The 15,681-nt window shown below is 37.1% G+C and overlaps 1 protein-coding gene across 2 annotated transcripts; it reads left to right on the top strand.

The window, feature by feature from the left end:
• The first annotated feature begins 3,637 nt into the window (after nucleotides 1-3,637).
• LOC140138194 (uncharacterized) lies at nucleotides 3,638-15,479 on the top strand. Of its 2 annotated transcripts, none has more exons than XM_072160114.1 (7): nucleotides 3,638-3,741; nucleotides 7,628-7,900; nucleotides 8,065-8,208; nucleotides 8,599-8,742; nucleotides 11,174-11,443; nucleotides 13,238-13,360; nucleotides 14,869-15,479. In XM_072160114.1, exons 1-7 carry the CDS (start codon nucleotides 3,699-3,701, stop codon nucleotides 14,892-14,894), a joined length of 1,023 nt encoding a protein of 340 aa, XP_072016215.1. In that variant the 5' UTR covers nucleotides 3,638-3,698; the 3' UTR covers nucleotides 14,895-15,479. The 2 variants fall into 2 exon arrangements, with proteins under 2 accessions (XP_072016215.1, XP_072016214.1); XM_072160113.1 differs by having other exon boundaries at nucleotides 13,238-13,440.
• Nucleotides 15,480-15,681: the final 202 nt, after the last annotated feature.

The following is a 15,681-nucleotide window of genomic DNA, read 5'->3' as shown; positions in this document are numbered from 1 at the left end:
AGTCATGTTAAACATCAAGCGTGTGGATCGGATTCCAAATGAAACCATCTACAATCTGACCAACCATGATGCAGTCATGTCTACAGTAGAATTCACCACGACCTTTGCAGGACTTAAACCCCATTAAAAGCTATTAAACGAAGATAACACTCATTGAAAACATCTCAATTGATTACAGATCTTCTCTGGTTGTGCACATGTGTCTGTTTTACATGTGCGGTATCGCAATGAGCTGGTATTATAGTTTCAGTTGGGTAACCGATTATAAAGGAAACGCAAGGTAATAATGGTATGTGGACCTTTGTTCACGAAATGAGACAATGGTCTGCTTATTGTTAACCAGCATTCTTGAAAATGAGCAACATAATGATTGTTGACTTAACACGGTTTGGAAATAATTTCTTCATATTTTTTGGTGTTATCTGTCGTTTACATATCCTTCCTAAAACACAAAAGTGCGAATACTTCCAAACACCTAAATTAGCTAAAAATTTAGGACATGTTACAAAACTATATTTTCTAGAATTTCATAGAATACTTTAAATGTAGCTTTTACCGTTTTTTTGTGGCATCCTTCAGAACTGAGCGGTCCGTTACCAATATTTTCGGTCAAATCTCCATTCAATTAACACGGGGAGTTGGCTAGCTATGAGCTAGCTATACCTTGCCCTCACTCATACCAAAGTGCGACTATTTCTGAACATCTAACCTAGCTGTAATTTTAGGTCATGTTAGAGAAATATATTTGCTAGAAGTTGGAGAAAACTTTGCTGGAGAATACTTTAAATATTGGCCGGTTATTTTTCACACAGTGATGTCAACTAGGCAAATGCATATACTTCTAACATACACTATTTGTAAAGGTCGCGCGTCAATGGTGAGAGCACTGTGTATTGTGTATAGGAAAACGGACAGTAACTGCAGTATGCACCACTCCACTTCTCGGCATATATTGTGTCTTGAATAGGAACAGGCACATCTGAGCGAAGGCGCTATTTATTTACTTGATAATAAAAAGGCCCTAAATCTGTGCCACTGAAAACTCATTTTTGGAGAAAATGATGAATAAAACCAAAATTAATCTTCTTCAGATGCTCTAGTTTGCATTGACAACAGATTCAATGCTTTAGGAACCAGAATGCAACATTGGCTTCACTTTTTAATATTTTTTTCCATAAGATATGCCTTGGCAAAAATCATCATTTTGGTCAAAAAAGGGGTCAAAAAGGGGCATTTTGGGGAAAAAAGTCAATTTTCACCCAAAATTCATCTTCTGACAAAAGGGAAACATAGTTTGACAAAAACTTGTATCCTTTTCACATAACAATTCAAGTTTACTTAATTGCTGGACGAAAGCACTTTTTTGTAATCGCTTGGCAAAAATCATCATTTTGGCCTAAAATGGGCTCAAAATGGCCGAAAATGGCAATATTTGACCAAAATTAGCACAAAAATCACATTTTTACCACCTAAAAATTTGAATTTTCATATTAAATTTCACTTTCACAGATGTGTTGAAAATGACAATATACAAAGTATTAAACAAAAATTAGATTTCAATGAAAACAAAAATTGAAAGGGGGGCACAAAAATTATCAAGTCCCCCATGCACTCCTATGGAAGTCAATATCAGAAAATATCGCCTAATGTTCCGACAGTAATTTCATCATAACTTCACTTAGCAATACAGTAGAAGCCAAACAAAATTGTTTCGCTACGCGCGCTTGCCCAAGATCGCAATAGTTGGAGAAAGCTTGCAGTCGCCTGCTCCGCAGCCGACTTATGATGATGATTGTACAGTAATTATATGAAAGCTGAACAATACGAAATTACACTATTTGGCTATTAACAAATGACACGTCGTTATTCATGTTTACTGAATGATAAATACGTGTATATGCGATAATTAATGCGACATTTCAAAAGAAAGCACTTTCTATTAAAGCAATTTTCATTTAGTTTTGTCTATATAGTTAATATACACTTAAAACCCAATCTCATCAATAATTAATCGTTCTTTCATAGCCAATATTGCAAAATCTATATCGGTTTATGTTCTTTCCGGGGGCACTCTTATCTCCTCGTATTGCCACAGACGTACGCGTATTTCAAGATGAGTTAAGCCTCATGGTTGACGTCATGTCAACTCTTTCTCAACGTTATAAAATTCTGTTGTCATAATAGTACCACATTTTCTTCTTAGCAGCGGATCCGAGGTTTACCCGACATCTGTTATTGGGAGCACCCCTAAGTGATCACACACAGAAACGTGCCACGTGGCAATGGTTCAATTCGTCGTAAAATTTGTGATGTTTAGGTACATCGATTACAATTAAAGATACCACATAACCACTACTTCATTACTGATGTATCCGTATCTGAAACGGAAGGACTAATACTACTAAGGAGTATTTCGCGTTATCATGTTTATATTCAGTCGTAGTTTTATTAATACAACTTTCCAGAAAGTTATTTAACATTTGTATCAAATTCCGAAAATATTTGTGTAAACGGATAAAATACAAACTTATTAGAATGGAACTTGGCGTTTCTGTTATGTTATTCATCATCGTCACAGGTAAGTTTATAACTTTCTTTTGTTAACTATATAATGGACAGATGTAGAATATCAAAATGTTATAGCTGACAGACAGAGTTGCACAAAATGCGGTGTGTTGCAAAAAATAGTAGATTTGTCATTAGCAGTCAAGAAGATCTAACAACGCAGCAAATTTCTAACATAATTATGAAGCGCTTTCAATCATTTTTATTCGGGATTATAGGTTTAAATGCCCATTCAGTGGTCCCAGCGGAATTGTAAAAAAATTGAATTGTGCATAAATTACCTAAAAGTGAAGGTTAATTCATTAAAATTGTCATTGAAAACGCCAAATTGCAGTCACAAAATATATCATATTAGTAAATCAACAAAGCGAATGCTAACGTAGGTATGTGGAAAAGAACTGTCGCTTTTTTGAAATATCAGCAAAAATATCACATTTTGGACAAACGTCCCAAAATTAAAAGCAAACATGACCCTTCCAAATTAAATACATATTCGCACTAGGCGGCCCTGTCACTACCTGCCGCTGTGGTTTGGGGTAACTCGTTGCTTCCCCTCTTCATTTACCTGTACTTTAAGTTTGCCCATACTCAGCCCTTATAGCAATATTAATTTAGCTCGAGCTATATAATTAATAATTATATTTAAAACCTAATCTTATAAATAATTAATCGTGATGATTCTATTAGTGATCATTAGAGCCAATGAGTTAAAGCTGCACGGTTGACGACCGTCAATGTCACCTAATGCCCGAACTCATGGTCAAATTTTATGAAATTCTGTTGTCACAATAATGCCACATTTTCTTCTTAGCAGCAAATCCGAGGATTCCCCGACATTTGTTAATGGGAGCACCCCTCCCTAAGTGAGAAACGTGCCACGTTGTTATGGTTCAATTCGGTGTAAAATATGTGACGTTTAGGCATATCGATTACAATTGAAGATACCACATAACCACTACTTCATTACTGATGTATCCGTGTCTGAAACGGAAGTTAGGACTAATACTACTAAGGAGTATTTCGGTTTATATTCAGTCGTAGTTTGATCAATCCAGCTTTCCAGAAAGTTCTTCAACATTTGTATCAAATTCCGAAAATATTTGTGTAAACGGATAAAATACAAACTTATTAGAATGGAACTTGAAGTTTCTGTTATGTTATTCATCATCGTCACAGGTAAGTTTATAACTTCCTTTTGTTAATTTTATAATGTATATAGAATATCAAAACGTTATAGCTGACAGATAGAGTATTTCCAAACACCTAAATTAGCTAAAAATTTAGGACATGTTACAAAACTATATTTTCTAGAATTTCAGAAGAGTACTTTAAATATTGGCGGTTATTTTTCACACAGTGACGTTAACTAGGCAATGTACTATTACCTATAGCATACACTAAAACACCAAAGTGCGAATATTTCCAAACATCTAAATTAGCTAAAAATTTAGAAACATGTTACAAAACTATATTTTCTAGAATTTTAGAAGAGTACTTTTAATATTGGCCGGTTATTTTTTCACACAGCGACGTTAACTAACCCATACTTCTAACATACACTATTTGTAGAGGTTACGCGTCAATGGTAAGAGCACTGTGTATTGTGTATAGGAAAACGGACAGTAACTGCAGTATGAATGCCCAATCAGTGATCCCAGCGCAAGTTGTTTTTGGACAGCATTCCCCACACACAAATGAATACGAAATCTAACCGTTCGAATTCGCGTCGAAAAATTTCTAAATCTATTCACTTCTTCTCATCTATACTAGGCCAAATTGTAACACAAAAAGTAGCACGTTCGAATTTTATATTATACGACGTTCAACTCGTGACGTCAGATGTTAAGGTTTTCAACTCATTTCGAACGAGCACCTTCGAAATTAACGAGGTGTTCAGATTCCACGTCCGAAATTAATGTTTTGAACCAGTCAGATTCCGGGACGCTCACTCGTTAGATCGATACTCAGACGACGCATTTTTAAGCCTCTCTCAAATGCACGCTTGTTTAGCCCTCACTCGATCGGTGAACTCTGAATGAAACCGAAGATCTCCTGATTTAATATAAAAACTTAAATTTTACTCTAATTAAAGCACGTACTGCCTTAGTCTAACACATTGTATTTTAGTACACCACTGGACATTACAATCATGTAAAAAGTACAAAGTTAAGGAAAATTGAGGGCGTGGAGCAAATCACACATTTAATATGGCTCAAGCATTATTGCAATAATTCTCGGTATTTTGAAAACTTTAATGGTAGCCAATAGCCACGCATAAGTTGCTGGGATACAGCAAATATTGAGAAATGCAACTTAATGTAGAACAATGTATTAAAACACCTCTCGGGAAATCTCATATTTATTAACGCTAACACAGCTCAGAGAGAAACAAAGAACAGATATGCGATTAATCAATAAATCATTAAATTGTGGGAAGTTTTAGACATTGTTTTGTATTGTAAATAAAGATTTGTAAATTAGGACCATATGCTGTTTTTATATCTTAATTATCCCAATTTTTCAAATCCTTTTACCCATATTCTTAAAACAAAAGAATTATTTTTCAATTTGATAAAATCGTTTCTAATTTTGTGTCTTTAGAACATAAATATGCAGTATTCGTCGATTTGTAGGTTTAAGATCAGTTGTTATGGGGGACGAAAAGACAGGTAGCAAGGGAAATAAAATTTGGAGCGTCATTCCTTGCATCATTTTCTTTCTGAAAATGTGTATACTTTTGATGTACATTTCTTTTAAAGATACAATACATTATAATGTATAAAACAACTCGTTGAGAGTCTAATAAAGAGCTTTGGGGAATAGGACTCGCTAAATATTTTAGGCGGCGAGGTAGGTACCAGGATAAATCACACGGCTTGGTAAATGCGTCTTGGTTCACTCGTTTCGGCTAGTCCCTCAGATTGGTAGTTCTGTTCATCTGCTCTTCATCGTAGATTTGGCATTGGTATGGGCGCTAATGAAAAGCTCTCCATAGAACTAGAGGTTCGACCAGGGTCTTATTTAGGCTTTCAGACTCAGCCAAGCGCGAAGATTATCACACCAACATCAAGACAATCAAAACCACAATTTACTGATATTTAAGTTATTTATTACCTTACTACATCTTCTTCATTCCGTACGAAACTTTATATAAGAACTAACAAGTGAACTGGTAGAACAAACTCCATTATCAAAGTAATAACTAGCGAGAATTGTTCTCGCTCTAAACTAAGAAGGTGTGTCCAAATCTTGACGCACAAGGAGATTTTATAGAGAGGTGTTATCTCTCTAAGTGACTGCTACAAGCTGCAACTCATTATCAGTTTGCGTCGTCCACAAGACCTCCGTTTACAAAAGACGTTTTACGATATAGTCTAATCGAAATGATACGAGAGAGTGATTTCTCACTCGGGGTGAATGACACCATAATTTGGATTAAATAAATAAATGAAAATAGAAGGCACGGGATATAAAATAATATTTCGCCACAAGCCAAATTCCACGACCCTGTGTGCCCCCATAAACACATAATATATTCCGTTCAAGCTACGCAGTATCTCCACATTTATATCATTATAAAAATATTAGTATATTTGTGTATTTGTTTCTGATATATTCAGCATACAATGTTCACAAAACAAACAAAAAATATCAAAATTCGATAACAATAATTTTGTATATGAAAACTTGAAATGCATAGTTTTTGCAGTTATTTCTGAAATTAAATTTCAGTAGTTTCGTTTTCAGACGTTTTACATCTGATCACCAATAAAATCGAGAGAAATTACTCGTCAAAAGTGTATAGCTTTGCGCTCACAATCTAAAGGAAAATTTACTTTTTAATATAGGCCTACTAAATTAATCATTTCGTTACACGGCTGTTGGCAATAGCAACCGGGACAGTAGATATTAACTTACAGTTGAAACACATTAAAATGCTAATGAGTATCTAATGATGCACAACTTGTATCGCATATTAGAGACATTGCGATTTTAATAACGCAGCACGTAGCACGTACGTTTTCGCGTACGTTTTCGCGTACGTTAATACGGTGTTGAATATTGCTAGTCTCGGTTCCAGACTGGATTGTGCTCATTCGTCACGAAGGAGAACAAATGAGCTGAAATAGAGACTATAATATTTGATCAAATCTCAACAGCTTCTAACCTAGGTCGATAGAGGACATAGTGATTGAAAAAACAACAGTAAGCTGAGTCTCTGCTTAAATTCATACAGACCGCTTTTGATTTTGATTAAAATGTTGACCTACATGCTCATTAAACCTAATTGTTTTTTGTTTTCTCCAAATATTACAGTTGCCCCAAAACATATATTTTGGTAGATTAAAGATCACTACATACATACATCATGACTTTACTTTCAAAATGAGACTTTTTCGTCCTGAAAATTGGGCGCGTTGCATGGACTTAGACATGAGGTAAAATCAGAATATTTCACGTAGCATCTGCGTTTTTATTCTACGTTGGAATCCAAAATGGGAAATCGCAATGTAATTTTTTTAACGCAAAGTATCACACACATTTCAACGGGCAATCTCTGCGTGTGAATATTGCGTTTAAATTTAGTCCATTTTTACACGTCGCTGTACCTTTATTATAATAATTTGTTACAAACAAAAAGGATCATAATAATAATTAGACTTTCCTTCATGTTCATTATCTTTGACTGTCTTTAATATATTGTGAAATGGACAAATTTTGTGCATTTTCAACGATGTATCTACATCGATTTTGCACGTGGAATATCTTCAAAAATAGCTAAATACGTGACCTCGCTTCGATACAGGAGAGTGGTTTTGAATAGATCAACGTACGTCCGATGTCTACGTTTGGAAATCGCAATGTCTCTGATTTCTTTTTGACGTATTTTATTCAAAGCAGGCAGGCAAATAATGAATTTATTTTTAATAGAAATGCTTTTAGCATGTTTAAAAAGATTAATCGAGAAGTCAGTAATAATCAATTTACAGCAAATTGGTTTTGGTATTTATAAACATATAATACCAGGCTGTACCTTAATCTAAAGTTCTTTCATTTACAGCTCATCTGGCTGTGGTGCAGAGCTACGTTTGCGTTCTAAAAAGGAGACCAGATCCTTCACGAGGCGGTGCCTTGAGATGGTCTCTACCATTTGCAGAAATATGTCTTTGTCAAGGCGTAGTAGCACCTTTAGTAGCCAAAACTTGTCGAAGAAACGATCACGAGTTTAAAGAAGGTGGCCTGTGGTTTGTTGATGACCCACAGCCACTTACCATGCGACATAACTGGGGAAAAGATATACTTGATCACCTCTTGGACCGCACTACATATTGTGGTAAGAAGCTTTGTTTTTCAATTTAATATCCCATCAAGTTTTCCACTGCCGGGTATCGAACCCGCGACCTCATGCACCAGAAACGAGCACTCTAATGAGCCACACTCTCCTCCTCTCCACCATCAAAACATATATAACCTTACCGTTTCCCTAACTTTATTCAGCATACTGGAGTGCCTTCAGTGCATGGAGCCCTTGTAGTCAATCATGTGGTGGTGGAACTAAGACTAGAACCATGACATGTTCTGATAATGGTGCTTGCAGTGGATCTTCGAGTGAGTCGGAGGATTGCAAAACGCAAATATGCCGTGAGTATTATGCATTGATAATGACCCATGTCGTCGTTTACGGTTTCCGGGTATGTTGCCCTTGCGCGCTACAGCTGCTCGCCAGGCTTTTCTGTCTTGGGTCTGTGTCAGAGTCTGTGCGGTTACCTCTCTTTACCTCATTATTTGGCGACAATATTCTGAAAACTTTTGCAACCCAGGTCTTCATGTATAGATATGGCTCTTCTATACACGGGACCGACGGCTTAACTTCCCCTCCAAAGGACGGAATTATCTCATGGTTCATTTATTTAAATCGAAATGCAGCATGGGGAGAAAACTGAATTTATTGTACATATGTTAAATATGGAACCCCGAACTTAAACCCCTTGAAAAAATCATCACATATTCTATAACCCGAACTTTATTTAGCTTACTGGAGTGCCTTCACTGCATGGAGCTCTTGTAGTCAATCATGTGGTGGTGGAACTAGGACTAGAACCAGGACATGTTCTGATAGTGGTGCTTGCAGTGGATCTTCGAGTGAGTCGGAGGGTTGCAATACGCAAATATGCCGTGAGTATTATATGAAGGTTGACTTCAAAAATAAAAATTATTTAATCCTTTTCTAGCATGTCTAGCGTCTTTATGTACAAAATGATATAACATGAGTAACTAAATCCAGCAATTAGGCCCGGCAATTAGGTTGCTATATAAAAACACGGACAACTTTAAAAGAAATCAATATTGTTAACAGGGTAGTTTTGTCAAGTTAGCAGTCAAGTTAGCTCAATCGATAAGGCGTTCGACTATGGTGCGAGAGGTTGCGGGTTCGAACCCTGGTGGTGCCTAGTACGCTCTCGTGAAAAAAAAATCGAGTTAGCTTGAAATTCCCCTGGACAAGGAACTAACTGCTAATTGTCTCGTAGTAACCCGTACGAAACTCGGGGAGCTGATCCTGGTTGCTATGGTTATTTGTGGTATGTCTAGGGTGTGCGCTCTTGAAGCATCAAAGTCCCTGATTTGTTGTTAAATGGTTTGTGGAATGATGTGGGCCGTAGTGGTCAGCGACAACCTGTAAAGTGCGCTGAGGCTTGTGGATCAACGTCTAGGCCTTGTGCCTGTGCGTAGCGCACTATAAATCTTTAAATATTAATAAATATTCTTGTCACATTGCTACTGCTGATAACAACTGATTAACTTGTAACTTCAACATTTTGGATTTTTGTTTGACAAAACCAAGTGAATACTCACTACAATATTTCGTCCTACTCATCGGAGGACTTCATCAGGTATGACTGATATGGTCATCTGATCCACTTTCCCGGCAAACAAGTTTGAGTGGTTTCCGGTGTTCCTTAGTCTCTTTTGCAGACTTCAGTAGTGGATCATAGACGTGACTTAAGAGGTATGTGCCCTCCTCTCTGTTTAGGGTCTTGGTGCCCCGTCTCCTTATTTCCATTGCTTCCCGCACTTCTCTAGACCTTTTATCGTGTTCCCGTCCAAGGATCTTAGATTCTTCCCAGTCTATAACGTGGTTTGCCCGTGCAACGTGATCTGAAATTGCTGATTTAGTTTTTTCCATTTCGGATGTCCTTCGTTCAGAGCGGGTGTACTTTTTCTCATTCGCCTTTTTCACTTCTGCTTGGTGTTCAGTTAACCTGGTCCTAACATGCGTGAAGTTTCTCCGACATAACTGAGGTCACAATTTTTGCAACCAATTTCATATATGCAGAAACGGAAGACAGAACCCAAGAAGAAGAACGTGTACGTACAGCCTTAAAAACTTGTGGCTACCCAGATTGGGCGATGGACAGTAAAGTAAAGACCACTGAGGAAAAGAGCAAGGGTATGGTGGTTATCCCGTACGTCAGCGGCCTTTCGGAGCGTATCCAAAGAGTCCTCAAGAAACACAAAGTTGACACGGCTATGAAACCCCACCGCACCCTCAGACAAATCTTAGTCCATCCAAAAGACAAACGGGAAAAAGCAAAAACCGGTAACTGCATATATGAAATTGGTTGCAAAAATTGTGACCTCAGTTATGTCGGAGAAACTTCACGCATTTTAGGTACCAGGTTAACTGAACACCAAGCAGAAGTGAAAAAGGCGAGTGAGAAAAAGTACACCCGCTCTGAACGAAGGACATCCGAAATGGAACAAACAAAATCAGCAATTTCAGATCACGTTGCACGGGCAAACCACGTTATAGACTGGGAAGAATCTAAGATCCTTGGACGGGAACACGATAAAAGATCTAGAGAAGTGCGGGAAGCAATGGAAATAAGGAGACGGGACACCAAGACCCTAAACAGAGAGGTTCTCTGTTTACCTCTCTGTAATACCTCTTAAGTCACGTCTATGATCCACCACTGAAGTCTGCAAAAGAGACTAAGGAACACCGGAAACCACTCAAACTTGTTTGCCGGGAAAGTGGATCAGATGACCATATCAGTCATACCTGATGAAGTCCTCCGATGAGTAGGACGAAATATTGTAGTGAGTATTCACTTGGTTTTGTCAAACAAAAATCCAAAATGTTTATTTACTGAACAAACCTGATGAATCTATTCAACGAACTTGTAACTTGTTTCTTTTAATTTGCATGCTAGCCATAGACTTCAACAAAAAAAGGGAACGTTTTGACATATTTTCTCAAAATATCAAGAGCTATCTCAAGAACTAGTGAACAAATACTAGGCTTGTTTGTACTCATTTTAATACAGTTTCATGCTGAAAATTAAACTTGTCGACCCGCTTGAAGAGAGTTAATTCTTATAAGAGTTGAATGTGGAAAAATATATTCTACTTTAGAAATTGTGCTTTTTTCATGAGCAAAGGACGCCTTTTTAGATTTTGACCACAAATCACACAGTCGTTGGCGTGTTATATTCTTCAACTTGCTCTTAAGTAAGCTATAATGTAATAGGACAAAAAATGTGTGAAATCTATCGTTTTTGTATTCAATTGGAGCAATTATTTATTTCAAACATATTTCAAACCCTAGCAACCTGGCCAATGGGAACATACGGTCTACTCAAGCCAACTACTGGATGTCCAAGCCAATGGGCAACAGGACAACGATATCATGACACCGAAGACTATAGTCCAGCGACTGCATGTTCTTCTCAGTGCCATTTGCCGAGTGGTTCATACTCCATAAGTCATATGGTTCAGTATTTCTGTATGAAGACAGTAGATATAGCGGATACCGATGGTCGGAGCTGGCCAGCTGGACAGTATTGTATCTTTCGAAAGGGAGGCAGTTGTCCTGGTGGTAATGATATTTTTATTTACACTTTGATATTCTCAAGAAAGTTGTTGATGTTTCCTTTTAGACGGCCAGTTCTATTTCAACGTAAAAGTTCTTGCGAAGAAGAGTTATGAAAAGCATGAACCACGCATCCCATACTTGAGCATTTTTAACATGTTTAAACTGTTCTAGTCTATCAATGCGTTGGTCTTTCTCTACTTTGTAAATTTATATGGATTTATTTTAATCTAAAAGGAAAAATACAAATTACATATTACAATAAGTAGAAAAGCAAGAAGAAATAGATCCAATGGGCTAGGCTGGAAGTGCCTGAAGCATCGAGACACGGGCACCAAGAGGTGTGACTCCTCCAGTCCATTGGTTTTTTTTACATATTTAGGTGAGCTATACACGTACGACTGCATAATATAAGGTGTAAATCAGCTCAGTGACTCCCAGTCATACATGTGAATTTGAACATTGTGAGTAAACATCGTGTTTTAATATGTACCCCATGATGTCAACTACATGTATCTCTGGTATCAGTATATCACAACCTGGATCATTATGTTTAAAATTAATGTAAATGTTGAGATAACAGCCTGGCAGTAAGCCAGCTTATCCGAGCGAATAAGTACACATTAAACGTTACTGGTCGCCACTATAAGCTGACAAATAACGTTTATTGCCTCACATAACGGAATGCAAATCTTTCCAAATCGTGGATATTGCAGTATAATTTTCCGTATATCACTATAAACATGACGCCGCGATAACGTTATTCAAGGAAGTCGAAGGGTAGTCGAGTATGTTATATAATTCCCCGAGCTCGAATTTGTCTCTCGGATAACATAGTCACTCACAAAGTTGATGCGACACTGTATGTCGTTTCGACGGAAACCTATTTGAAATTGGCGCTGTTTTTGTGTCTCCAACATTGCATTGTGTTGTGTTGACCCGAACATGCTAAGGTCACTATCTATGGCGGAATCGGATTCGGAAGTAGTGAAGTAACGGGATTAATTACCATATCGATAGGTGAAAATGTTTTGAATGTATTGCCCTGCGCCAGACGTACGCTGTAACTTTCTTTGGAAATTTCACATTATGTTTAGTCAGTGTATGTTCCGCTCACGCCTGGACCATTAGTGTCTTCGAAAAGAGCGGTATTGTATTCAATCTATAATTGCACACATACACGGACATGACAGGTCATGAGTTCAGCCTAATTATATTGCAGGGCAATACATTCAGAAATTGTTTTCACCCATCGCTATGGTAATTAATCCTATTACATCACTACTACGGATAAGTGACATTCCAGCCTAATCCCCTATCCGCCGTAGAAGTGATGATGTAACAGGATTAACTACCATAGCAATAGGTTTAAACAATTGCTGAATTTATCGTCTTGCACTACAAGCAGGTTGCACTCATCACCTGTGTATGTCTGCAATCATATAAATTGAATACAATATTATTAGTATAGCTCTTTTCAAAGATACTGATCTTACATGTGCGAGTGATCAGCTTGATATTATTACGATCCAGGTCTTTATCCCTGTTCCTTGGCATATATGGTTCAATGCAGAGAACGTATTGCGATATATTCAAAACTTGTTTTAAACCCATGGTAATTAATCCTGTTGCATCATCACTTCTACGGCGAATACACACAAGGATAACGTTTAAATACCGAACACCACTATAAACACGCTCATTGTAATAACGGCGTCATTTACCAATAAGTCACCATGATGTACTATTACCACAAAATACAAAAATGAGTTGCCAGTCTTTCCGTATTTATTTCTTCAGGCATGACAGGAGGCGCGGTGTATTGGGATGACGAAAATAATAACAATGTAAACAGTTACAGTGGTGAACTACCTGATGGCGTCTACAACATAGATACTCGCATCGAATTTTGCTGTCAAACCAGTGGGTATACTTCTAATCCTATTTACCTGCCAACAGATACAAGCTTCTTTCTTTTCAAATTCAACTACGAATGTCAACAGGTAACTAGCAATGTGTAATCAATAAATCCATAGCTATTTTACCGGTAGACTTGAACCATCATTATACTATAGATTTAAAAAAAAATAACACTCCTGGTTTCATCTTCATTTTCATCTTATATGCTGCAGCTTTTGTCCAGGAGACGATAATTCATCAAACTTATTTAATTTATTCTGCAAAAATTGTTTAGACATTGGTTATAGTATTCATCCAGAGCCCTTCTTGCGTTATAATCGGGTAAAATACAGACTTGACATTTAGTATGGAATATGATTTCGCAAAATTCCAAGACTGGTCTGGAAGGTGTCCGCATAAACCGCACGGGGTAAATTTTAATTGGGGTGTGTCGGGAGATGATGTAAAATAATTGTTTGACAGAAAATGACTTTTGCATTAGTTGACATTATGGCGCTCATAATGTAGTGAATTAGCCTAAAATGGCGGATTTAAGGAGATTGAATTTGATTTTTGTGGGGGCAAATTTTCTGAATTTGAAGAACATTATTCTGACAGTATCAAATTTATCGAGGTTTGAGGTGATATTTACTGAACCTAAATACCAATAAGTGTTCGTCAGAACTGAAATGCACTTGTAATCTACCTGTTTTGAAAGTGGGAGGAGCTTTAAAAATATGGCTCTAAAAAGTGGTACGCACTCAGAAAGTTTGAATGGCCCCCTGGGACCAAATGTTATAAACTTACTGTACACGAAGAAACAGCGTGAGTTCATTGGACGACCAAGAATCCGCGCAGTTGTTTTTGACCGTAAGTTTATAGCATTTGACCTCAGGGTGGCCATTCAAACTCTCTGAATACGTACCACTTTTAATAGCCATATTTTAAGCTCCTCCCATGTTCAAAAAATTGGTATATTGCAAGTGTATTTCAGCTGTGATGAATGCCAATTGCTGACGAAGTTTAGAAAATATCACCTCAAACCCAAATAAATTTGCTAATAACAGAACAATGTTGCACAAAGTCCGAAATTGTGTCTTCCCCAAAGCTCAAATTCAACCTCCCAAAATCCGCCATTTTTATTTTAGACAAATTCGCTACATTATTAGCACCATAATGTAAGGTCATAGAAAGCACATTTTGTATCAAAAAATAATTTTACACAATCTCCCGACACACCCCAATTGATATTTAGCCCGTGTGGTTTATGCAGACACCTTCCAGACCAGTCTTGGAATTTTGCGAAAAAATATTCCATATTAAATGTCAAGTCTGTATTAGATTTGTGCACAATTTTACCCAACGTAGAGAATTAATGACTTTTCGTTGAGGAAACATTTTCTTATAGTGTAAACAGCATGCGTCAATTTAATTCGTATGTTTGTTTGCTTGTTTTGGAATGTGTTGTTTGTTTTTGTTTTGTATTCTTGTTGTTGTTTTTTTATCTCACTTTTATTTTACTTGTGTTGCAGGTTCATGGAATGCGAGCCACAAGTGAATACTTCGTTTGGGATACCGAGGATACTAACAACGCTGACTCTGCTACTGGATACCACCCTTACGAGGGCCTGATTTCTCTTGGTATAAGACTTGATTTTTGCTATTATGAACGCGTATAGTGAAGTAATAGGAAAGCACACAATTGTGTCATCATATTAGATAATATTACCATAGATGTTGCATATAACAAGACAATAATTAAGATATTGCATATGAACTTTAGTATATTTTGAAGAAATATTCATAGTAGTGTAAATTAGCCCTACCACACGGCCACACGCTCACAACCCGGTGACCGCTCGCCCCAAGATTTCTTGGGGTGAGCGTTCACTGGGTTTAGCAGTAATCGGGGTATAGCGTGTCTCGGAGTACAGCGTGTTTTAAAAAAGGCCCTCTAATAGGGCGACTGTAATTAAACTTTTTTAATCGTTATAACCAAAATACTTTGGTGTAGTTTGGAGTAAAATGTGCCTATTGACCCGTACTTACCTTGACCTATTTTAGACGGGGGAATATATAAAAATAAGGGAGGTTACGTCAAAAAAATTGCAACAAAAGGTTTTTTAACTGATTTTGGTACTATGGGACCTCAGGAATAACGGAAAAAAAGTCCTAAAAATCGGGCTACCGGAAAGTGGTTTTCCAAGATGGCGTCCAAAATGGCCGCCAAAAAATCTTAAAATTACTATAATTCATTTATTTTTCACCACAGAGTTGGAATTTTGGTGTCTAAACCCATGTTTTGGGGGTCAATGATTTTATTATGATCAACAAAAATATTGCAG

The sequence above is a fragment of the Amphiura filiformis genome, chromosome 17 (genome assembly GCF_039555335.1).
Source record: "Amphiura filiformis chromosome 17, Afil_fr2py, whole genome shotgun sequence".
Classification (NCBI taxonomy): domain Eukaryota; kingdom Metazoa; phylum Echinodermata; class Ophiuroidea; order Amphilepidida; family Amphiuridae; genus Amphiura; species Amphiura filiformis.
The sequence above is the reverse complement of the archived record's forward strand: the minus strand, read 5'-3'. Positions and strand labels throughout refer to the sequence as shown.

Excerpts from the sequence above, each read along its gene's own strand:
- LOC140138194 (XM_072160113.1), top strand. The coding sequence starts at position 3,699 with ATGGAACTTGAAGTTTCTGTTATGTTATTCATCATCGTCACAG. Across the intron at positions 7,901-8,064 it reads GGACCGCACTACATATTGTG|CATACTGGAGTGCCTTCAGT; the intron begins GTAAGAAGCTTT and ends AACTTTATTCAG. Across the intron at positions 8,743-11,173 it reads TTGCAATACGCAAATATGCC|CAACCTGGCCAATGGGAACA; the intron begins GTGAGTATTATA and ends TTCAAACCCTAG.